Consider the following 26,383-nt stretch of genomic DNA (forward strand, 5'->3'; position numbering starts at 1 on the left):
TCTGGGGGTAGAAGAACAGCATTGATTTGCCTACTACGAATTAAAGAAAGATTCAGTTATAAATGATAAGACTCCCATTTCTCATCATTAGCTTTTTTTTTTTAACTTTTCATTTTGAAAGATATCTTTGACTTTAAAATAAAAATTTCTAGGAAAAAATTGATCATCAGAACACGATTCTCTTCACTTGGAAGATTTGGCATACCAGGAGTAGATTTTGGAAGACTCGTTGGTCTTTTAGAAGGACTCTCAGTTGTTAAACATTAGGCTCCATTCTCAGCTCTACTGCTGCCTAGCTCTAGAGCCTTTGGTAAGTTGCTTACATCTCTGAACTGAAGTTTCATCATCTGTAAATATTTAACCCCAGATGGCTGTGATAAGAATCTTTAGCACAGCGCTGGGCACATAATAAACTTTCAATCATAGTAATGGGAAACGATTATATTACTCATGTGTGTGTGTGTGTGTGTGTGTGTGAGAGAGAGAGAGAGAGAGAGAGAACACCTGATAAGAGTAACTTAGAGGAGAAAAAGTTTATTTTGGCTCACAATGTTAGATAATTCAGTCCCTGACAGATAGCTCCATTCCTTTGGGCCTAAGGTGATGTAGAACATCATGGAAGGAGGGCCTGGTGGAGGAAAGCAGCTCAGATCACGGAAGCTGTGAGTCAGGGGCCGGGATAGATATAGTCTCCAAGGCCATGCCCCCAGTGACCTATTTCCCCCAGCCATGACCCACGTGCCTACCATTACCACCCAGTAGTTCATTCAAATTGTTAATCCATCAAATGGATTAATTCTTTAAAGACATCAGAGCTCCTATAGTCCATTTTTTTTCACCTCTAAACATTATTGCATTGCCTAACATGTGAGTTTTGGGGGGAGATTCCAAATTTTAACTACAACAACCATCAGTATGGAAATTGGAACTGCCAGAAAATCTACCATGAAACAAAATAATAAGAGCACAAATTCAATTGAGTTATTTTGTCTCTGGCTTAGTTTATGTCAGTATAACATGGAAACATTTTAACATGCCAGGGATATTATGGCATCCTTTATTTAGTGGAACCTAGACCACCAGGTTTGCTGAGTTTTGCATTTCTGGGCTAGATCACTGCATACAAATCAAAAAGGACTGGTAGTTTTTTCCATGTGGAATCTAAAGAAAGAGCTTCAGATGGATGGTGAGACCATACCACACCTCAGCCACTCTGGGGAGAGTTTCTGAACCTCTTGTGTCTGTGGACACATGTCTATTTGTCACTACTTCCTCTTGGCTTTCTGTTGTGGGGGCAGGATGCTTGCCAGCTAGGCTAATTGCTACAATTAGCAAAATTAAATGCCTTTTTATGTTTTTATACAATTCCACCCACAGTCCACAGTTTTACTTTGGCATGAGTAATGGTCCTGTTGAAACTGTCAATCTTGGACACACATGGAGAGTCTTTCCATGTGCCCATTTTTTCAGGACAGCAGTTGGACAAAACATATGTCAACAGAGACCTTTGCAGTGACCTAAATCTGCCATACAGGTGCCCAAGTGAGAAGAAGAGATGTCATCCAAATGTTCAGATCATTTCACAGCCTGGTCTAAGGGAGGTTGACTCCGAAATTGGAACTAGAGTAAAATGACCCATCCTTGGCCATTTGGAAATGATCAAGCACCAGGCAGAAGGAATGTTATGAGTCACAAGTTGGCAGGATTTTGATTATTTTCAAAAGTGACATTGGATTGCTAAGATAAAGGAATGTGAATTGATTTGCATCCATCACTGAAGTTATATGAGTGACGACCTCAGTCTTGCTGTGCTGTCACCCTGTGCTTCACTATCCTCTGAGCTATATTCTGAAAGACAGCCTGAGCTATTTTTACAAAGGCTTTAAGAAATTTTCCCTTAGAAACATAAAAATGCAGGCATCTCATCCAAGCTTTATATAGAAACTATAATGGCTAATGGCAAAGATGTGTTGAGAATGCAAGGGAGCATATATTTAGTCTAGAAAATGGTTCATTAGGGAAAAAAGTCTCTGTGTTCTTGTCTAAACATTATGTCAGAACGTGTATCCACTCAATGACATTTGGTACGTTTGAAAGTAAATGCGTAACCTTACACAATCCTGGTAAGGACATCAGAGGTTTCCTCTGCTCAATTCAATATTTTCAGGGAAAGAAACTTTGAAAACACAAAACTATTCTATTCAGCTGCTTCAAAGATGGGATCTTTAAGGAGTGAGAAAGTTCATTTAGGCTAAGAAGTGCTGAATTGTGAGTAGGTATTTCCAACCAAAGTTCACAAGTACATTACTGTCTTATAGGTATGCTTGATTTGGAAAAGGCAGCAAGAAAAAGCTTCTTATCTAAAAGTTCATGTGTCAGTAGCATACCATTTTATATGCACTAAAGTGCAGTATATCCTTTATTTCTTAAAATAAAAAATTCAATAAAATAAAATAAAAAGTCAATGAGATTTCAATTATTCTCATTCGCTTTTAATTGGTCAGCACTCTCGCTTCATTTATTTCTAGAGCAAAATAGATAGGGCATGTAGGAATTAACCATAAATTCTTCATATTACTTTTATTTTCAGATTATCTTTGTATTTTATTTTTGCTAACACTTGAATCACATGATCTTGACTCAATTAGAGAATTTATTTCATTTGTAGTATTCCTCATAAATGAATAGGAACTGAGTGTCTATAAAGTTATATTGTGAAACTAAATAACACACAGTTAAGTAGAAAAATGTGGAAGTGTGAAGAGGATTTAAAGGACATAGTCACTTTGGAGAATCACATTTGACTTACATGGAAAAAAGTTTATTTTTCTTTCATGCAAATACTTAAAAGTCTTGGCATGGCTAGGATATATAGAGTTTCATTTAAAAATGTTAATTTGAAAGTAAAAGACAAAGTTATAGTATTTTTCCTTTAGAAAATGTCATGATCCTATGCAAAAAAAGGTGAATAATAAGAGAAACATCCTCTCAACGGATTTGAAGAGGACTTAGGTCCAGAAATCAGACTAGACGATAAATAATCCCATTATTTTCATCTGTATGCTAACCATAGCTCATCCCTCTTGGATTATTCTTCAGTTACTCTCCAGCAAGGGTTTAATATCAGACTGAAAAATAATTAAAATTTAAACACAAAAATTAAATTTTGTTCCCTTGCACCTCGATGACATCTCTTTAAATCCCAATACTTTAAAAACTCCGTTATCTATGCCTCTAGAAACTAATAAAAGTTGTCTTATGGCAGTGGTGTGCTTTCTGAATCACAGAAGCAAGATTAAATCATGATTTACCTCTGGAGTAGTTTTTTTTTGTTGTTGTTGCTGTTCTTGTAATCTTCTGAAAAGTTGTAATTTATAACATGAAGGATGTATCATTTCCTTAGCAAGAATTCATTATTAACTAAAACATCACAATCTTCAAGAATGTCCAATAACAACGTTTACAGTATTGGGGAAATCATTTAAAAATTCAAACTTCTCACACCCTCCTGACTGCCAATCTCACCTCCAAGATAAAGGACAGTACATTATCTCTTATTTACATAGTCCTTGTTTCAAATCTTAACATGGTAAGTGAGGGATCAAGTTGAGAAATAACTTAGAACTTACATGATAAGAAGAGTGAAGGGGCTGTCGTGTTTGTTTGCTTGACACTATTATACTGTCATCTGTTATAACTCATGGAATCAAGGTATAGTTCAACTGAGAAATTCCGTTTCCACAGATCATCAGTTAAAAGTTGTCTTGGAACTAATGAAGCTAATAACTCATGATTCTGCACAAAGGTGAAGGATTTGCCAAAAATGATCTTTTTTTCCCCCCTTCTACAATGGGTGGGGGTGGAATATTTTCACCATGTGCTGACAAGAAGAGGGTCCTCCTGGAGCTTTACCAGTGACGAGGTGATCTTTCCACATCCCGAAAAAATGATTAGCTTTGATTGTGTTTAGTGGAAATCTTGCTTGGAGGATCAAGCCATGGAGTACTAGGAAATACGTCTACTGGTAAAAATTGTCTTATCTTTAAAAAAATTGATTTGGGGCTTTGTACCAAAAGAAGTCCTAGGTTGAGCCCTCTGTCACTTCCTGTGGATGTCCTCATGGGGACAGCAGTTTGTGGATGACATACTTATTACAGGCAGTGGCTCTAGAACTTGACCACTTTAAGAGACTAGGACAGTCCAAATAAGTAAATAATTACATTAATCTGACTTTTTACCTTCTTTTTTAGTGACTTGAATAAGCTTTAATCTATCAGTTGGGTTAATATAAAACCAGGGAAAGAAGTTTAAGACATCTTCCACTGTGGTCAGGTTTATTCTAATGAATGGATGAAAATAATCATTTACATCTTTGATTTCCTGGGAAACATTGGCCAGTCTTGACAAGCCCTTTCTAGTTAGGCTGTTTCTCTCTTCACCTGATATTCTTATAGCACCCCTGGCCAGGTTCCTGGGGGCACCAACTTGCAGATCTTGCAAGAGACAAGTGTTTTCAATCTGCCGAGGCAGGCTGATGAATTTGTGGACCAGTTTCTGACATCCCAAGTGATTATGATGCTTAAAGTATTTTAAATAATTCCAGGTCTATAAAAAAAGTGATGATGCCTATATGTATACCCTATATTTTTTTATTACAAAAATATTGAAATAATCCATGAGTTATTCCACTCTGCACCAACTATAAAAAAATACTATCAAAGTTTGACCGGCACTTTTAATGCAACGAAAAGCACCATGACCAAGGACACTGAGAACAGAAAGCAGGGAACGTTTACTTGCTGTACGGAGGTATTTAAAACCCAGAAGCTTGTTGTAAGAGTGCGACTTTACAGATGATTCAAATACAAATCTTAGCTGGATAGAGTGATAAGCCCTCAATCAGTTCAGAAGGGTTTCCTTATAGCATATTCACCGCATTGGTATGCTCATACTTACTAAAATTGTCCCAAAGCCTCTAAAAGAGATATCACTTTGAGCTTGGATGGGAGGTGGGTAAATCTGTACACAGTGGAGAACTTGTTCATTCTCTTGTCTGCTTTCAGGGGGCTCACATCACTTATTCTCAGTCACTGGGGCTTCCGTGTCAAGTCCTGTGGTTGGATGGAGTTTGGCACTAGAAAGATGAGGCGTAGTGTCTTCTGGAATCACACCTGCCCACATGAATACAGCGAGCCACTCATTCTGTATCCGGAAACAGATGCACTTGCAGCCCACTCCTCTCTGGAGGCCCTGCGCTTACATTCCAATGTGAGCTGCACATGCCCGGGAATCAGACTCTTTATTCTGTCTCTTTTTCCCCCACTTCCTATTGGTGTATGTTTTAAACTTTTGCAATTGAATACTGAAAGATGATTATCATTTAATTTACATCACGAAGTTATCGAGCTCCTTGGTCTTGTCGAAAGCCATACATGTGCTGCATAGGATTCCTGTCATAAAGATGTTCTCAACTGAAAATTTAAAATTAAAAAAACAAATCCTGAAATGTGTATAAAATGAACCATTCCATCAATGCTAATACATGTGTAAACACACTTGAGTTTGCTGTCTATTGAGTAGGCTTTTTTTTTTTCCACACATGATATTGGTTTTCAAATGAGAAAATGGTTTATGAATTCTTTTCTAAGCAGTACTACTTTTTTTTTCTGAAGTCTTGAGGGATATATTCTCTCTCTTTGTTTTTATATTTCTTCAGGAATCAGAGCTTTGCATCGAGAAAATCACCTAAGCTATTTTGACAGAGGACTGGTGTGTGTGTGTGTGTGTGTGTGTGTGTGTTAGTGTGTATGACTGAATATATTTTTATGCAAAAATCAGTTAACTCCATTAAAACACCCTATTGATTGGAGGCAAACTCTTCCATAATAATAGTCCCCTCTAGTGGATGGTGCTCCAAGACAGTGCAGGAGGAATTTGGTAGCCACAGTCATACTGAGCTGGTGTTGCTCTCCTTCAGGTGGATTAAGAGACTCTGGTGCTGCTGGTTGGAAAGAAGACCAACAGCAGGCAGTTAGCTGATGGAGGATCAAACCATAACAGGAGGACGGGGCAGACTAAGAACATTGCAGCTTGTTGCCCCTACTGTAAGATGAAGTGTCACGATTGCCACAGCCCTGCTGTCACCCCTTCATCTGGATGTTGTGGCTCCTGCAAGTTCTTTCGTTTTATAAAGTGGTCTCGTATTCCAACCGCTCCTGAATAAGGGCATCATCTTTATACTGCAGCCTAGGAGGAGACGGGGAACATTCAAAGGCTAAAATGGCCTTCCGTAGGCTTCGGTCCAACACGTGTCTCTCCCAGGCTGGGTACCTATTTCTGAACAGGTCAATTTTTATGACGGATTCTTCAATCCGTGGTGGGCGAGACGATGGGGTGGACGGGGCCGTCGGTCTCACCTGAAAGACAGGTACACAGCCATCCCGCTCTGCGAATTTCTGATCGCGGTCACTGGCCACGCTGCGGTTGTTGGAGATGGACCGGAGGGTGCTCGTGGCCACTTCTGGAGGCAGAGAGAAGGCGGCCACGGGGTCCTCACAAGCACAACTTGGTGACTGCCCGAACCGGGGCCCGTTGGGGTGAAAGAAGGCATAGTACATCAGCATGAAAACAACGCCCGTTAAGAAGCTGCTGAACACCACGCACAGCGCGGGGATGGCGAAGGCGTCTGCGATCTGCGGAGCCTTGTACAGGTACCAGAGGGCGCTCAAGGCTGTGTTTTCCAAAAGGATCACAAAATAGTAAATGAACAGCCGGCAGCGTGTCCTGCCTTCCTTGACGTTGAACCAACTGAAGATATAGATGATCCCCACCACCATGTCAAACACAATCTCCTCCCATTTGGTGATACAGAATTCTGTCTCACAGTGGACGATCCAGAAGGTCATGATGCACCAGTGAAGGACGATGAAGATCCCAAAGTACAGCTGGAACACGGAGGCGAAGAGCGCGAAGGTGATGACCCTGGCCGCGATCGTGAAGAAGTGCCAGCAGAACTGGATGATGACCGCCATGTAGCTGATGGGCTTCTTGTCATCTCGAGAGTCCCGCAGGGCCTTCTGGTAGGAGGCTAGAGCCCAAGCCAAGGACACCAGGGAGGCTGCTGCTGTGAAACCTACAAAGGCAAACAGGAAGACATTCTGTCAAAAGTGAGATGCAGGGATGCCCTGGAAGTCAAGTCACACAGGGCTGGTGGCTCGCGACAGGCTTCGACCTCAGCAAAGGCTCTTATTTTCTTTGGGTTTTTAGTGGACTTCTCACTCAGGTGGGGATCCTTAACTATCCTCTCTAAGTCATCAACCATATGGAGAAGGCTCGACACTAACAGGAATGCTACTCCAAACCAGTGTCAGGTCTGAGATGTAGAGAATGGGTGGTTTAACTTTCTGTGTATTTGGTGTAAATAGACTTGGGCTGGAGGCTAATGGAATGGGGTTGCTGTTCAACTTGACCAGGTATTACCACTTGACCCTGGACAACCTTTGAAATGAGTATCCTCATTTTTTTCTGGGTGGGGGGGAGGCATTACAGGGGATTGAACTCAGGGGCATGTATCCACTGAGCCACATCCCCAGCCCTATTTTGTATTTTATCTAGAGACAGAGTCTCACTGAGTTGCTTAGCACCACCCCTTTTTATAAGTTCTGCTGAGGCTGGCTTTGAACTCACAATCCTCCTGCCTCAGCCTTCGGAGCTGCTGGAATTACAGACACTGCGCCCAGCAGGATCCTCATTTATAAGGCAGGCAATCTCCGGAGCTCCCTACCACTATGGAGATTCCATGGTTGAAAGGTATATAGCATCACAGGAAGCTTGAGGGGCTACATGGTTTACCTTTCTGCTTCCAAGCAAGAATGAATGAATTTCATTCCCAAAAGAGAGTTTATTCTTTCTTTAGAATAAGGAAAGAAGTTCACATAATGAGCTTGACAGTGTTTCTTGTGCTGCCTAGTGTGCAGCTCATCCTCATGGCTGAGGATACTCAGGGTTCCTGCAGCTTCTATCTGTGCCAACTACCTTTCCCTTAAAAGAAGTATTCATTCACTGTCTTTCATCTCTTAGTCTTTCATAAATTAACGATTGTATTGAAATTATTTTTCAGCCATTCCTCTTATTTTATCAGGCCCATTTGGTTAGTAGATCTTCAAACTTTGGAATTAATTTTTATTGCCTTCTTATACTCTTATTCCATTTAACTGGGTCTCAAATTTCTGTCTATGATCCAGATATGGACAGATCTTACCTAAAAACATACCAGCTTCCCAGGAGATCTCTTTTGGAGAATTCCACTTTGTCACTGGAGTTTGCAATTATTTTACTTAAGAAGATGTGCTGAGACTTGCCAAGGTTAAGAACGGTTTCAGGTATTATAAAATTAAACTGACTTTCCCCTCATCAGATCTATTATTAATCATAATCAGGCTGAATACTAGTTTTATTTCCCTCTTTAGAAATAATAGAAGGTGTGTGGATTTCCAGGAGCTTATGATGGAATCTGTACTTTTCTTTTTTAAAACAATGTTTATAGAAAAAGAGCTGTTGTCTACTATCCTTGAAAAATAAATTTTAAAAATACGATTCTTGTGGAAAGAGGCCATATTAATGGATAAAAATTTCAAATCCAATAATCACATCTTACCCAGTCTCCTTGATTAACACAAACTGCAAAAAACAATTATTGATGAAGAAAATGTTTTCCAAAATCCACTTCTCATACTTCCTCACAATAAATCTACTAGAATGTTTAGACTGTGATGTCAGGATCTTCAGGGTTTTTATTTTTTAATTTTTTCAGGGCAGCACAAAAATCTTTTATTCCTGCAAGTCACAGGAAGCTATCTATGGCAATATTTGTAGGTTAGTTACAGACCAGTGGACAAAGGAGTTTATGATAATTCCGTTTCTGTGCAATAGAAAACAGCCATATCAATTTACAGTAAATTCTAAAGTGAAAAGAGAGGAGTGGAAGAATTTAAAACTGGATTAAGAAAGAGAAAGGATGGAGAAAAAAGGTGACAGAATAATGACTATGTGAATGATATTTATGATCGGTTCAGATCAAAGAATAAAAGGTTGTGCCATTTTAATTTCAATACCTTTGTATGGAATAGAAACTGCTCATACCTCACCCCTTATCTGTGTCCCTTGAAGACTTGTAGCTTCTTGAATAGACTTGTACTCAGTTTGCTTTTAACCTGGACATCCTAGCTGTGCAGGGACACCCCTTGTGTTCTCACTGATGCACCTTCAGCAGGAAGTGCTGGTGCTTAGTGCCACCTTCAGGAAAGTGACTGCCTTGTTGGTCAGACTTTGTGCAAACCGAAGAGCAAGCACTCTTAATGGAAGATGTTACATAACGCTGTTTTCCAAAGCAGTTATAAAACAAATCACCACCCCTACCACCACCAGTTTGAGCATCCCTTGTCCCAAAATTAAAAATCCTAAAAGCCCCAAAATCCAAAACATTTTTTTGGGCCCACATGACACTACAGAGGAAAATTAACACCTGACCTCATATAATGGGTCATAGTTAAAATACAGGTGCAATAAAGATAACATATAAAATTGCCTTCAGGCTATTTGTATAAGGTGTATATGAAACATGAATGAATTTTGTGTTTGACTTGGACCCCCTCTCCAAGATATCTCATGTAAATGCGAGTATTTCAACCCCACACCCCTTTAAACTTAAAATCTGAAATACGGGGCTGAAGATATAGCTCAGTGGCAGAGCATTTGCCTAGCATGCATGAAGCCCCAGCTCCTATCTCCAGTTCAGAAAAATTAAAAAAAAAAAAAGAAGAAGAAGAAGCCAATCCATCAATCAACCAATTAATCAGTCTGAAACACTATTGTTTTCAAGCTTTTCAGATACTCCACCTGTCTAGATCTAATAGAAAAATTAGCCTCACTCAAATTTTCCTGTAACCTTCATCCCTTTTGCTTCATTGTCTTAAAAGAGTAATCCAGTCTGTGATTGACTCTCTGGGAACTGAAGATGATACACTGTCAGTAGAAAAGGGAACATTTTCTATCAGCTTTGCTTTCAATGAAAAGAGTCTATATACTAAAGAGGAATTCCATGTCCGTTCTGTTCTGTTCACCCCTTTTAATGAGTTCTGTTTTTCAGCAATGATTAGCATTTCTCTTCTTCATTTGATTATAATTTTCTTTTCCTTCTTTTTAGCAATTCTTTTTTTTATAAGACAAATACACATCTGAATAGAAATATGGGCCCATTTTAGAATTAAGTCCTTCAGCATTCCTTTTTTTCCAATCCACTTTTTTTTTCTAAGCCACCTCCAGTATTCCGGTTTCATCAATTACAAATTACAATAGGTAAATTACAAATACAGTCCTGCCTTAGAATGCTTCAATCATTTGCTCTTTACACAAGTAATAACAGAGTGGTTATTTCCAGTGTCAAGATAGATTTTCTCAGCAAGGCACTGCCTTGTGATTGGAGTGGAGTTCTCTGGAACATCGATGTATGGGGGTATAGAACGCTTCTTTAGCTAACAATGTGAAAGCTTAATATTTTAAGATTTTATTTAAAAATAATTTCAAACATATAGAAAAAATTCAAATTAAAAATAGTACATTGAATACCTATATAAATTTTGCCTAGATTATTATTTGGTTTCATTTGTTGTATTATTATGCTCTTCTCTCTCTCATTTGAGACTAAGTTATATGACTGCTTACCCTAAGGTACATCAGTGCTTATTTATTATGAAAAAGCATATAAAACCACAGTAAAGTTATCAACATCAGCCAATTTAATATTTCTTTCTAATCCACCTTCAATATTTCAGTTTCATCAGTTGACCTTAACAATATCCATTCCAAATCTTTTTCTTTTTGGTACAGGATTAAGTCTAAGATAAGGTAGTGTATTTAGCTGCCATACTGATTTAGTTTCCATACTGATTTAGTTTTCTTTAATCTGGAATGTTTTCATAGGCTTAGACTTTCTTTGCCTTTTCTGACATTGAATTTTTTCTTCCAGTACCACAGATTGAACCCAAGGGCACTCTTCCACTGAGCTAACTCCACAATCCTTTTTATATTTTATTCTGAGACAGTGTCTTGCTAAGTTCCTCAGACTGGCATGACATTGAAAGTTTTGAAGAGTATAGTACCTTAAAAAAATAATAAATAAATAAAAGAGATAATGTTCTTCATTTTGGGTTTGTCTGCTTTTGTTTAGATTCAAGGTATGCATCCCAGGCAGGAATATGTAAGTGACATTGAACGATATATTTTTGCTCACATCATTAAAATACTAAAATATAAAGATTCCCTCAGTGGTCCCAGGACATAAATAATGTGTCTCTTGGTATTGTCTTTCAAAATAATGAATAGCGTATCCGTCCTGAAAATTTTAAGATCAAACTGCGAAAACAGCTGGAGGGGACTCAAAGGGATTATATTATTTCTTAAAATGTTAAAATAGATGGTAAGACCTCTGAGCTTACCTAGTGCAATGATTTCATTTTACCAAAAAAAAAAAAAAAAAAATGAGTCTTGCCTTTGAGAGATTAAGTGTTCTATCTTTTCTCCTTCCTGACTTCCTCTTGTTTCAGATGAAAATTGTCTTTAATCTACCCTGAAATTAAACCTCTTGCTTCCTTGACAGCAGATGCTCTGTGCTCCTGCCTTGGTCTGAATGCCATCCCCTGGTCTCCGCGAGATCCTTCCCTACAAACATCTGACAAGTAACCCTTGTCCCCAGAAAACCATCTGCTTGATTTTTTTTCTCTTCTCCTTTATTTTAGAACTGTTCTCCCTCCAGTTCTTTGTTTCTTGTCTCCCCATTTTTTATCAGTTAGTCCTTGAATTCTTGGCATTGTTTGGGATGCAGCTCTGGATCCACTTGCTTTCAGGGTCTCCGAGTCATCCCACTCCCTCCCATTCCTTGACCCTCCAGCTCAGCAGGCAGTCAAGACCCACTCCAAGGCTACTATTTTTTTTTTTTCCAGCTCCCCTCCTGTGTGTCTAAGAAAGTTACTTAGAAACATTCTGACTGGAGGTGACAATTTTTGCTTTCTCTGGAAAAGAACACAATTCTTTCCTTTATCCTCCCTGTTGTTAGTGTAAATGCCTTCTCAGAACTAGAGGGAACATGAATTTCCAGGTAGGCTGCCACAGTTCTAAGAACAAGGTTTTATGTGCAGCTTGATTGAAACACCATTGCAAAGCCACCCAAATCCACCAGTTCAGATGAATGCCACTTTCTAACTTTGCCTCTGTCACTGGATTGTGTCCGTCTAATCCAGGTGTCTTTGCTTTCTGACTGCACTGCAGCCCCGAAGATCAATCTGACTTTGGAAAACAACAGTTCAGTGGCCGCATGTTGGGATGACAGTTTATGACATCATTTTGGACTGATTATAAAGACAGATGTTCCTTTTCTTTGGGTAGGCATTGGTAAAGGATATATTTTACCCTTGGAAATATTTTAATCCGAGAGTTTGGATTTTTAAACCTCCAGAGCTGGAAGAGGATACTTCTAGCCTGTGTGATCTGTGCCTTTGAATTATTGAAGACACTGCTTAATAAGCCAGAGGCCAGTTTCTCAGAAGATATCTAAGAGTCTGGTCCATTTTGAAAAAAAAAAAAATCTATATATATTAAAATTATATATATTAAAAAATATATATATTTAAAGTATATATATCTAAATATATATTTAGATCTGTTTTTCCTCCAGTTCTTTGTTTTTCGTCTCCCCATTTTTTTAACTGATTATATATATATATATATATATATATATATATATATATATATATATATATATATTTTTTTTTTTTTTAAACAATAAGGGTCATGACTGTAACACTAGCTAGTTAACTAGTTAACATTTCAAAGGGAACTGATAGTGATCAATATCATGAACAGCTAAGTTTGCTTCTTCTCTCTTTTGCTTCTTATGGATATACTTTCTTTTTAGGATGTCTGTCTTCATTCTCCATCTCCCTTCCCGTTTTCTCTTCCTTCTATAGCTCCATCTGTCCACCCCTGCCCTCTTTTTGCTTCAATTCTACTATTTGTTTTCCTTATTTCCTGCTCCCATTGAATATCATTTGGAATTGAATAATTTAAAAAGGAATAGTCATTTTAATAAAATGAGGTTCGATGTAGCTGACATCAAAACTGCCCTTTTTAGACACCCCAAAATTCATACATTTGAAATTTGGTCTGTAGTGTGGTGGCATGCGATGTTAGAAGTTTTGAGGTATGGCCTGGTGGGGGGCGTAATTTGTGTAAGATCCTTGGAAACATGAAAATCTAAATATCCCTTTAATTTTGAAACTTCCAGACCCTTACCAAAGGGGGCAATTTCTGGCTTCCAAATGCAATTTTGTTTTTTTCTGTGGCTATGTTTCCACAATCAGGTATTCCATCTTTTTCCTTCATCATTCTTATAACAGTTTTTGATTATGTTTGATCTTGTGTTGTTTAATTATTGTGTTTCTCACTAGATGGGGCCTTTAGGCAAGGATAAATCACTGTCTTGTTTTTTTTTTTTCCTTAATATATTGTGCAATGCTCAAAGATGAAAGAAGGAAGGACGAAAGGGAGGGAGGAAAAGAAATAAGAATATTCCATGTATAGAGCCAGAACCAGAAAAAGAGAATAAGAGGTTGAAAAGATCTGCACAATTCTTCATTCTTCCCTTATTCTGCTTCTTTGCAATTTCAGTTTGAACTGCAAATGCCAAAACACTGTGAAATAAAATCTGTAGTCCTGCTGTGTTGTGGTCTGGGTGTAAACTACAATTCCTGGAAATCTCTGGAGAATGCTTCATAGGATTTATAGCCTAATTCCCTAGATGTAAGAGGTTCGGGGAATTGAACCAAGTGCTCTAATTCTTCGATTTTCTACAAAGAGAATGAACCTGTCTCTTTTCTTCTCCCAGGGGAGGGCATAACCTTTCTCCTTCAACAGGCCAAAGGGAAACACCTGGCCACTAGCCTGTTTCACAAGACTGCAGCTGGTGGTAAGAAAGAGTTCTTTTCTTTAACTTAAAAGTGTCCAATTATGAAAAAGTTCAAGCATACATAAAAGCAGAGAGAATGATACAACAAGTGTACCCTTCACACAGAACCAGCTACTGGGCTCTGATTGAGTTCTGAATGGCTCCTTTCTCTTTTCTGACAGACAAAATGGCTGAGTTTAGGGCTGTGTCACTGTTCAGTCCCAGGGCAGCATCAACTTGTTGATAGCTGGGGAACTGATAGTGACATCTTGATAGTGACAACTGATAGGGACATCTTGGAAAGACCCAGCTGGTAGCTCTCAGGGTCCTTCTGCTCTGCCCGACTTATCTTGTGCTGTGTCTCTGAGTTTCAGCCACTCTGTTATCTTTTCTTTTCTCTGATGACAAGTTCACCCATAAAGCAGTGTTCTGGTTCCAAGCCAGGAAGTGCTGGGCTCCCCCCGTTGGAAAGTTGCTCTCTTTGGGTAATTTCTGCCCATCCCTCTATTTTTTGGCATAACTGTCATTCATTTCTTTAGGGACGCTTTTCCCAGCCTCTAGCCTAGATTCAGTCCCTGGCATAGGTGGTCATGACATCTTGCTTTTGTTCTTGCCCTAGCTACACCTCTGTGTGGGTATGGATGGACATGTCCCCCCCGAAAGGGCAGGGCATGCTCCTCAGGCTCACCAGCACCTGTCAATCACTCTGTTTGTGTATCGATTTCTTGAATTAGTAGTATCAGTTTCTCGAATTAACTGCTCTATATTTCCACTACCTGTATCCCTTCTCAGCTTATTTCTTCACCCTTTCTGTTGATTTTAACATTTTGGGAAGAAATGTTAAAATTGGTAAAATGTTAAATTTGGTAAAACTGAGTCTTAGGTGAAATAATCTCACAAAGGTTGGGGTGATCATTTAAACACATATAGTCTCAATCACACACACTGTAATTTTCCTCTCTAAAGGCACAATGCCTAAACAAATAAGCTGACTAACTAGGAAACAAAAATATAGTATTGGTTTCCTGGAGTCAAGACATTTTATAGTTTCCTTAGTGCCTCTGAGGCTCATGATCACAGAAGGATGAAGAAAGAATAAGGATTTGTTGGGCCCTTGCTTTGTGTACAGTGATATGATTGGCACCCACATCCTTTTTCCAGTTTAAATCTTATTACAACTTTTTGAGGCAAGTGTGTTTTTGTCATAAATAAGGAAACAGAGAACAAAATCTCCTATTGTTAATGAGGAAGACAAGCATCAAAATTCCCAGATTCCCAAAGTCTGTCACAATCACACAGATTCATATGGTTATTCTAACTCCTGGGGGTGGGGACCCAGATGACTGCAGTGAGTTCTAAACTCTCCCACAATCCAGACTCATGGGGTAGGTACCACCATGATGCCATGATGAATGGAGGTCCTTTAACTAGCAATGCCTCTGCAGGCCTCTGAGGCTCCAAAAACCACGAGTCTCTCTGGGCCCACAGCAACCACATTTGTACTGGGCCAAAGGTTTGGGTTTCTTTTCACCAAATGGATAAAAGCCCAAGCTCCTGGGAGGAAAGTCACGCTTTTATCCTCTTCATGTTTTCTGATCTATTAAAAAAAGCTTTCCAGTCTTCCTGGATTTTCTTGTGAGGAAAAATATTACCAATTTGATTGAAGAGAAGCAGGCCACTCAATGAATATTCAGAAAGAGAGTTTGTCTTTTCGTTACTAATAGAAAAGCAGTAGATCCGCATGCCTGGAATCATATTGACTTATTTGAAACAAGGTAATAATTGAAAAAAAAAAAATGAAGCCTTCCGTGCTGTGATCCTTGCTGGTTGAGACAAAGGTTCAGAACATAATATGGTTCAGCAGGTCCAAGACTTTCTCAGTCTTCTCACACTGAAGTCATTTAATCTCTGTTTTAAACCTTGTAATAGTTCTGATTAAAACCATTTAAATGCTTTAATATGTTTAGCTTCACTGGGGATGTGCATTCTTTTCATAATCCATTTTGAAGATTTTGACTTCTTTGCAAGGCAAATTGTAAGCCTGCTAAGGAGGTGATAAGGGAATTTCACTAGGTTAAATTTTTGGTGTTTTGATGTGACAGGAGTTGTAGAAACTTGTGGAGGGAAGCTAAGTGTCTGTCTTTTTACATGTGAAAAGTCACTTCCTTCTGATGGAAAAATATTCAAAGATACCCTCATGTAGCTCCATCTCAGTTTTTTCCCCCCTCTCAATTTGAGCTCTTTATTACAATCTTATAAAAAAACCAACATTTTGTGCATTTCAAAATCGTTTAAATAATACTTTCTCTAAGAAAATAATTTTTGTGAGCAGAGGGCCAGAAGTCACTACTCTCTATACGGTTCTATATAGCATGTGGTTAAATTTACATCAAAAATAAAATGGTGAGATCAACTATTAGTGGAGAGACATAAAATAAGTAAACTGAGATGTCCAATAAAATTAGTTATTCTTTTAGAGTAAGTTAGGTTTCCATTCCATTAAAAAAATAAACCCACTACATTATTTTTCCTTTCAAATTTTCTCCTGTAGGTGGGAGAGGGTGAAGTGGAATGAAATTCAGACAAAGAGGAAAACAAGATGGAGCAGAGGGGCTGGGGGTGTGGCTCAAGCGGTAACACGCTCGCCTAGCATGCATGGGGAGCTGGGTTCGATCCTAGATGTTGTGTCTGCCGAAAAACTGAAAAATAAATATTAAAAAATTCTCTCTCTCGCTCTCTTAAAAAAAAAAAAGATGGCGCAGAAAGGAAAACCATCTGTGTCCTCCTCTCACCTGAAAAACGGGATGTGTAACCAAGGTTAAAACAATAATTTAAAGACCTCACCATGTATGAGATGTTGCTGCAGAGCTGATTTTGACGCATTGATAATCTTACTTATTTTTACAGCTTCACTTTCTTAATATTAAGCATTTTGCCCTTTTTATAGATGGTAAAACTGAGTCTTAGGTGAAATGATTTTACTCCACCCTTTTTCTGTTTAGGGCCAGATAAATATTTTGGGCCTTGTGGGCCATGTGGATCTCTGTTTGACTTTGCCATTGTAGTGGGGGAAAAAAAAGAGTAGCCACAGATACACTTAGATTAAAAAAAAAAAAAAGCAAGAGACCATGGGCTGTAGTTGACCCATGGGCCTTAGTTTTTAGTCCATCTAACGTATCCACGTAAACTGTGGTAACATTTTTAACTGAAAACAGATGATTGGGATTTGCACCTGCATTTTTCTGACTTCCAATTCCTTACGTTTTTTCCTACGTGCTTTGAAACATTTGGGGCCAACTGCAAAATGTGGTAACTCTAGGAAGATTTGTTAGGTAGTTGTATAGTATGGTTTTAGGTGGCATCTGTCAGCCTCGAAACTGAGAGGCACTGTGACCAGCCAACCAACCAACCAAACTACCTCCTGTGTCAGTATATCCCATATACTGGAGTTTTGGCCTCAGTGAACCTCTTGAAGATGTAAACTCTTTACATCTCAAGGCATCTAGTAAGGAACACAAGTGCCACTCCTCTATAATTTTCTTGATTATTTTAAGAGAAGCAGGTAGACGTTTACAAAGCGAAGGGACAGGATGGCCTGTGGGTTCTGCCTGGTCCCCTGCCTACTTTATTCTGCTCTTTGTTTGCAAAAGGCCAGCTCCTCCATCCAGCCTGGCCCCTCATCATGCCAACCCAAGAAACTGAGATAGAATCTTTTATTCCTCCCTTCCATATGTTCCCAGGGTGCCTTTGTAGTCTGCCATGTATGTGAATGTGTAGGCTCACATGTCACAAATCATCCAGAAGCATCACCAGTACTGACAGTTACTGGCCTATTTAGAGGAATCTGAATGTGGTGTCTTCCTGGAAGGGTGACAGCCTTGTCCGTTATAATCAATGTTAATTCTTATGGGAAGGATTGTCTAGTCACCCACATTCAGAATTATTCATATTCAGAGGACTTGGCAGGGGACCCAGGAGATGGAAAATGGAAACACTAACCCTGCCTTACAAACTGGGTCCAGGGAACATAAAACTAGGGAGGGCGAGGCAAGTTTGGGGCAGTGGCACAGGGCTAGCGGCAGTGCTGGCTTGGGATATTAATGATGACAAAGGTGACATAAATATTAGTGCTTATGGACATTGAAAACCAAGCTCTTTTCTCATAGGAGAGTTAGGAGTCTGCCTAAATGCAATTCTGCCTAGAAAGCAAGAATGTATGTGATGGGAGAATTTCCATAGGAAGGATCATGGAGGGAACCTTCCTATGGTGGCATACATTCATTCTCTTCCAACTTTGACCACCCAGCAGGCTAGGACTCCGATCCTCCCTGCCTTCTCTCCTTCCCTCCCTCAATTCTTTCCTCTTACAAACGTTTATTGAACATCTACTAAGTTTGAGGCACTGAGGACACAAATATAGTTCTTTAGAGAAACTGGAGACAGTGTGAGAGACAGACATATATTTGCAACAAAGCTATTTACAACAGGGGGAGTAGAATGTAGACAGCGACCTGTGTGCTGAGGCTCAGTCCAAGGGGGAAGGAGGCTCAAGAAGAGAAAAAGACAAAGTTTACAGGTGTGACTGAAGCTGGAGTAGGTGTGTTTGAGGAGGTGTGGAAGAGAGCTAGCCAGAGGAGACAGGAGGCTGTGGTCAAGAGAGCCCAGGTCCTGAGATTTGGGTCTCATTCAGGGGGCAGTGATATGTCTAGTAGCCACTGGCAAGGTGCATGGGATCCCAAAGGTTGCAGAGTGAACCAGGAGAAAGAAACACTGTGGGCAGAGGCTGGAGGCTTTGCAGTATCTCTGAGGAGACCACAGCGAAGGTAGGGGAAATGAATATGGCAAGAATTCCATAGGATTGAGAACTCAGACCCACTAGCTATGTGCCCCTGGAGAGTTACTTGATTCTACCCAGGTTTTAGTGAGAATCAGCATTATAGTGTGTAAGAGTACACACAGTGCCAATTTATGATGGCTCCACATAATTTTTCAACGTTAGGGGGGTGAAAATAAAGTAGAAACTGTGCTTAGAGCTGGGCATAGTGGTGCATCCCAGTGTTTCAGGAGGCTAAGGCAGGAGAATCACAAGTTCAAGGCCAGCCTCAGCAATATAGGCCCTACGTAACTCTGCGAGAACATATCTCAAAATAAAAAAAATAAAAATAAAAGGGCTAGAAATGTGGTTCAGTGGCTAAATACTTCTGGGTTCCATTCCCCACACCAAAAAACAAAACAAACAAAACCAAGAAAACTTGTTTGGAATTTTGAATCTGCATCTTTTCCTGGGCTAGCAATGCAGTCCAATCTCTCCCGGTTGGGGCAGTGGCAAGGAATCATACACAGCTCCCAGTTAGCCATGTGACCACAATGAGAAACCACAGATGACTCTACAGTTATCTGTGTTGCTAAGCTAGGATGTTCTGTAGTTTAGGTGAATTAGATGCATTTTCCACTTATGATATTTTCAATTTATGTTGGATTTATCAGGATATAACCCCCCCCTTTATACATAACCCCCCTTCTGTTCATGCTCTTTGTGAACAGAAAACTTTATCAATATAACAGGTCATTCCAAATCCTAGCTTTGCTCTTCATTGTGCCCACATCTGTCCCCTCCTCTCAGATTCACTTCTCTGTTTCAGACTTGGCTTTAACAGGAGAATATGACAGTGAAAGAATGAAATCAGAGGTGTAATTGGCAGGGTAAAAAAAATGCCTTTTTTTCCCCTTCTCAGAGATAAAAAAGTAATTATTATTTTGAGAGGATCACAATTAAAAATAATTTAAAATTAGAAAAAAATACATGGCATTACTTATCTACATCGAGTGTCTATTTTATTTTATTGACGTGAAAGACCTACACAAGAAAGGCCAAGTAATTACAAGGACATGTGAGGTATAAATTGTCCCTGGGTTTGTAGGGAAATATGAGACAGGTGCAAGTTTTGGTAACCCTGTTTTGGGAAAGCCCAGGTGATAGGAATAGTTGTCCTCAGAATTATTCTAAATTGTATGTAAGAAAGAAGGGTGTCTTGAGGTGATAGTCTCTGTCCAACATCAGTGGGGTTTATAACACAGGGCTCATACTGGGGTCCTTCCTGAATCTGGAGAAGGAAGGAAAACAGGAAAAGGGGGCTAGTTGGAGAAAGACAGCCAAGGCCACCCCCAACTGTTCTTAGACCCCTGGATACTAATGGACACTTCCTTTGTTCTTGATCGCTTATTTTTTTCTAGATATGTTCCTCCATCAACTTCTGACAGAAATCTAAAATTTCTTTAAAAATACCTTGCCTTTTACCAGATGGAGTTTCCTGAAGGATCTCAAATGTACAATGGCTTCCCTGGTCTGTAGAGTTCAAGATCAGGAAGGGGCCTTTGTGTGTGTGTGTGTGTGTGTGTGTGGGTGGGGGCACTGGGGGTTGGAACTCTGTCTTCTGCGCTATTTTCCAGTGTCCTGCTCTCTAGTTGCCTCATTTTTTTTTACTCTGTCAATAAAAAGAACGTGGCTTGCTGCTGGGACCATTGAATAATGCAGCAATAAATTGTGCTTTCAAGCCCAGACATGCCTTTCCAGGTGATTTACAAAAAAAATGATGCAATACCCTGAGGACACGGATTTGTAGCATTGTCTGTTCTTAATGGTTGGACTGTCTCAGAGAAAGCCAACTCTGCGAGGACCCCACGGGTTCAAAAATGGCTCAGCTTTCTCAGTCACCCCCATTTTTTCCTAGTGGCACGGGACCTACACACCTGCGCACTTTCTCCTCCAGCTCTTTGGAGCGGGCGTGCTCACCAGGCCTTCCCCTGTGCATGCTGATTTGGGCTATGCTTCAGTGCTCCTGAGAAAGAAGATTTTTTTTTTTTTCCTGGAGAGGAAAGGCTATCAGAGCATCCTATGGTTGGATGCTCTTTTTTTCTGAGAGCAGCAGTATGATCAGAGCTGACACTGGTCATGATTTAGGATCAGAAAGGGGTGCCAGTGAGGCTGCATCACCACCCTGCTGTCTTTGGATGAGGGGGCTCCTCTCCATTTTCACCTGTCTCTCCCCTAATCTGGGACCCCCGTTAGGCACAGATTTTTTGCCTGTCCTCTCTGTCTGCACCTTCAGGGCAGGTCACCCCATTGCGTTTTGGCTTTGTGGTTAATATGGATTGTCTACAGTAGAAAAATCCTCAAGTCTTTCACCTGCAGGAAGCCCTCAAGGACCCCTGTTTATTGCCCTACAGGATAAACGACACACTGAACCCTTCCGGAGTCTCCACTTCCAACCTCGCCTGGAGAGCACCTTCCTCACTGACCTGGGCCTCCGGCTTCCTTTCCTCCCCTCCAAAAAAAAAAAAAAAAAAAAAAAAATGACTGCAATACCCCCAGGACAGACTCCTGTGCATCCAGGGCTCCCACTCACAACCTCCTGATCCCATCCAGCCTCTCAGGGCTGCTCCTCACCCACTCTCCAGCAGCATCTGTCTTTCCCAGAGGACTTGGCTTGGGACATCTTTCTCCCCCATCATAGGGGGTCAGATGTCCCAAAGAGGCCAATCTACCAGCTGCATGTGGGTGGTTGGATGTAAATAGATTAGAATCAACTCCCAGGGGAATTGTGCTAGGAGTGGGGGAGAGGGATGCTGTGGAAGTGTTTTGTAAACTTTTAAAAACTTTATAGATGTTAGGTATTGTCTTCATTGTTCGAAAAATAAAACCCAAAGGAAAGAACCTCACAGTGTGGGTTACTAAAGAACATTGATTTTTTTTTTTTTTTTTAAGAAAACTCAGTGTGAGAGATGTTATCCTTGCCAAAAGATAGATGATCAGACCGGTCAAGGAACTTTCTGGTCTAAGATTCCTAGAAGGAAAAATGTCTGGCATTTTGGTAGCCCTCGAAAAACTTGTGAGTTATAACAGCTTTCACATTCAGGCGTAATAAGACTAATTCAACTGAGCTTTTCTAATATAACTTTATTTTTAGAAATTAATAAGCCTTTCTCCAGCTCAGGTAAATTAGTTTTATATTTACTGCTATAGCCTGGATCTTGAATGTCTGCCAATGGTCCACGTGTTAAAGGTTTTGTTCCCAGGTTGGTGGTTTTGGGAAGCGATGGAAATTTTGCAAGGTAGAGACTAGTGGAAGGTCTTCAGGTCTTTGGGGCTGTGTCCCTAACAGAGATAGTAAGTCCCCGGCCCTTGCCTCTTCACTTTCTGGGCATGAGGTGAGGGGTCTTACTCTGCAACACTATAGGTGCAAATCATTGGGGACAATCAAGCATGGACTGGAGCTTCCAAAACTGTGAGGTGAAATAACCCTTTTTTCTTCATAAGTTCATTACTCAGATATTTTGGGATAGTGGTGGAAAGCCAAAACATTTCCTGTATACGACTATGGCAAGATTCTTCCTCGTACATACTTCTAAGAAGAAAGGGAGGCATATTTAGCTGATCTATTTTGACATATTGCTGTATTTTTTTGTACAATGAATTTTCCTTTGGGAAGATTCATTGTGACTTAAATCACTGCAAATTTGGGATGATTATAGAGATTTGTGGACAGACTTGGTAAAAGAAAAAAAAAACGAATGAAAAAAGAAAGAAAAAGGAAGTAAAGAAATTTAACTCAATTTAGGAATTATTCCTGGACGTCTGAGTTCATAATCAAGTTTTGCCTCTGAGAAACCAGTCTTTTTAAACATCATGGTGGGTGGCTACAAAGATCACAACAGCCAAGGAGAACATTTTGTCAGGCGGTGCAGTGTCTACTGAAAGTCCCACATACTTGTTCAGAATTGTGCAAAATATCTTTAACACTGGCAGAGGAGAGACCATGCTCCCAACACTGTGCTACATGTCTAAAAGATGATGACGAAGCAAAGTAAAAATGTCCCAATCTGTATGTTACATATATTATTTTGACATGTGTGTTAATATGCTAAACAATATAAACAATATAGAAATGTGATTTATTCATCTCCACCCCCAAACTGTTTTTAAAGTTGGTTGTAGAACCACCTCAAAATTGGTTTAATACATCTATGTCTTGTCCTAGGGAATCTCCAGCTCAGCTCAGTGCACCATTAGTGACCCTGGGAAATAAACAGCAATTACCAACTTGCTTTTCACACTGCTGTTGTGATTCTTTTCATATTCTTTCACACTCAATAAATAAACACTGAGTGCATACCTTGGGTCTGCCTGTGGGCTGGGCTCTGGGAATGATCAAAGAGGTCCTCTTTCTTCACCTGTCTTGGTACTGTGTCTGGGCCTGGACCTTTATCATGTATCCCGGTCATGTATCCTCCATTATGAGCCCCAGACTGACTACTGGATGATGTCTGATGAGCCATCTCCTCTGGGAAACCATTCTACCCTCTTCCTGTTGGTGACCAGAAGCTCCTCCTCTGTGTTCCCTTACCACTTCAGGTGTGTACCTTGATTTTAATTTTCAAACTATTTATCAGCCTGCACTCCCTCCCTCCATCTTCCTTCCTTCCTTCCTTCCTTCCTTCCTTCCTTCCTTCCTTCCTTCCTTCTTTCCTTCCTTCCTTCCTTCCTTCCTTCCTTCCTTCCAGGGATTGAACCCTGGGGTGCTTAACCACTGAGCCACATCCCAACCTTTTTTCTTTTTTATTTTGAGACAGGGTCTCACTAAGTTGCTGAGGCTGGCTATGAACTTGCCATCCTCCTGCCTCAACCTCCCCTGAGTGGCTGGGTTTACAAGTGTGCACCACTTCTCCCAGCTATCAGCCTTTCTTTTGTATGAAATTCATGAGGGTAGGGACTGACTTTTATTCATTGCTATACTCCCAGTGAGTCAGAAAATGCCTAGCACATTTAATAATTGCTTAATAAATTGCATTGGATTGAATTGAGTAGAATTTGGAGATGTCCTAGATTGAAGTATTACTTGGGTGCCATTCTTGCCTATAGTAAACACACAAATGACCTGGATCTGGGGCTGCACTAACCCCTTGGGGAGTGACTATATAAAACACAAATCACCAAGAATCCAATGTGCATTTGTTCCCTGAGCAAGACATGTTTATAACAGGACAGAAGTAAATTAAATGCATGCCAGCACCAAATGTGAAGGTTTTTCAATTAGGATTTTGTTTGCTAGTAAGCAGTAAAAGAACAGTAATTTTCCAAGACAGAGACCTTGCATGGAAATGATTCCCAAGACTGAGAACTTTACATGGAAATGATCAACTCTAGATTCAAAGCTCTCTCCAAGTCTTCTGAATGGATAAGAATAAATTATTTTAAATATATATATATATTTAAAATAATATATTCCCATATATATGAAAGGGACATTTTAAAAGACATTGAAGCCTGAAATCTGAACAAAAATTCTTGGATTACATGTTTCAAAAATTGGGATTTAGTAAAAAAAAACAAAAAACAAAAAACAAAAAAACAAAACTCTGTATGATTTGGAAATATATATATATATATATATATATATATATATATATATATATATGTGTGTGTGTGTGTGTGTGTGTGTGTGTGTGTGTGTGTGTGTGTGTGTATCCCAGCACCAGGGACAATGATGTGATCATTCTGAGGCAAATAGCATTGAGTTTATTCTGAATAATAAATATGTGAAAAAAAGATGTAAAGCAGATAATAGTAAAAGAAACACATCTAAGTAAATGTTTAATAGAGAATAAGATAAAAGTAACAACGTAACCTATGCGAATATTATTCTAATTGAGCACTTAATTTATTTTTGAGCTTCCAAGAAGCCAAAATGAGAAAAAGAAGTCAATGGGTGAGATGATTTTCATCACTGCGTGAAAGAGATGGTATCTGTACTGATAGACTATTCAGGCTGCACTGCCCTTATTACTGCACCTTTCATGGATAAGTGCTGGGTTTGAAGCCTGTGATTTGCATAATAAACTTCATCAGGATAAACAAAGCCAACTCCTATCCTCAGTAGGTCAGCGTGGACATTTCCTCTCAGGAATAAAACACATTGAAGGCAGGATGAATCTAGTATCTGAATCAAACAGCCACGAGAGCAACATTTATCAGCTATTTGCAGTGAAAAGAAATGTCGATCATGGACAGATGATGGACTGGTATGTACTCTGCACTGCTGACAAGATGAGCTCGCCAACAAAATTAGTGTTCTTTTGCAAGTTGGGGGATAATCGTCCCAGTGTTTCAACCAGGATTTTTATAAGATACTGAGAGAAAGCAAGGGATGCATAAAGACAGAGCTGCCGTGATGGAGCAGGCATGGCAGTCTGGGTCCATTATGTGTGCCTGACCTACAGTTGTCATTTCTGACTGGGGCTTTGTATGGTAACATTTAGGGCTGGTATATAATTTCTGCTGGGAGGCCTTCTAGCCCATCTGTTTGATTTCTTGTTGGTAGAGACTACAAACTGACTCACAGGTTTCTCTCTATATCACCCACTATCCAAACCCCTCCTGGTGTGTCTCCTGGGTTGGTAGAAAACACTAGTTGAGGTGTACGTGCATTTCATGTATTCATATGAGTGGGGCCACACCAAAAGCTCTTTCAGGATGCAGTGTGCATATTGGGTGGGGAATCTTATTCTACCCTTCATTGCTATAAAATGGCATCTATTAATTGTTTAGAGGTAAGAGCAGTTGGTCACAGCCTGTATGATCAAATATGACTGCATTGGAAAATGTTGCTTCAAATGTTTGAAGGTATATGTTTTGGTATAAGAAGGTTACATAATGCCTTGGTGGACATGTTCTGACTTAAACAGATTATTTCAAGTGTTCTGGCATCTGCTTTAGTTTTACTAATTTTTTTAAAAGATATCAGGCATAAGACAGCCTGAAAGAAGATTAATTAGGACCTGAATAAAGGACCTGAACCAGAGTATTGCCAATTGGAACCAACAAACTATACAGAATATTCCACCCAACAGCAGCAGCATGTGCATTAGTCTCAATCATATGTGTAACATTATCCAGGACAGGTCATGCATAAGGCCACAAAACAAGTCCTATTACACTTAAAAAGGTTGAAATTATACAAAGTATCTTTTTTTTTGATCAAAAGGAAATGAGAAATTAATAACAGAAGGAAAGGTGGAAATTCATATATATGTGGAAAATAAATAGCACAGTTTAAGCAAACATTGGGCCAAAGAAGAAACTGCATATGGAAATTAAAAAAATATATATCAAAATTATAGGATAACAGGGAAGTACCACTGAACTAACAAATGTATAGTTTTTATTTAAAATCAACCATCTAACTTTATACCATAGGGAACTAGAAAAAGTGGAATACACTAAGCCTCAAACTACCAGAATGAAGAAAAAAATAATGATTAGAGCATAAATAAACAAAATAAAGAACAGAAAAACGATAGAGAAAGTCGATATAACCAAAAATTCAT

The 26,383-nt window shown here is 39.5% G+C and overlaps 1 protein-coding gene across 1 annotated transcript in view; it reads right to left on the minus strand.

Moving 5' to 3' along the window:
• Nucleotides 1-5,866: 5,866 nt before the first annotated feature.
• Nucleotides 5,867-26,383, minus strand: part of Xkr4 (XK related 4) — a 401,694-nt gene continuing 381,177 nt past the window's right edge. Inside the window, exon 3 of the mRNA XM_027932917.2 lies at nt 5,867-7,132. Coding sequence (XP_027788718.1) covers nt 6,186-7,132 — 947 coding nt within the window. The 3' untranslated portion in view covers nt 5,867-6,185. The remainder of the gene's footprint in view (nt 7,133-26,383) is intronic.

This window comes from Marmota flaviventris, chromosome 15 (assembly GCF_047511675.1).
Source record: "Marmota flaviventris isolate mMarFla1 chromosome 15, mMarFla1.hap1, whole genome shotgun sequence".
Taxonomy (NCBI): Eukaryota; Metazoa; Chordata; class Mammalia; order Rodentia; family Sciuridae; genus Marmota; species Marmota flaviventris.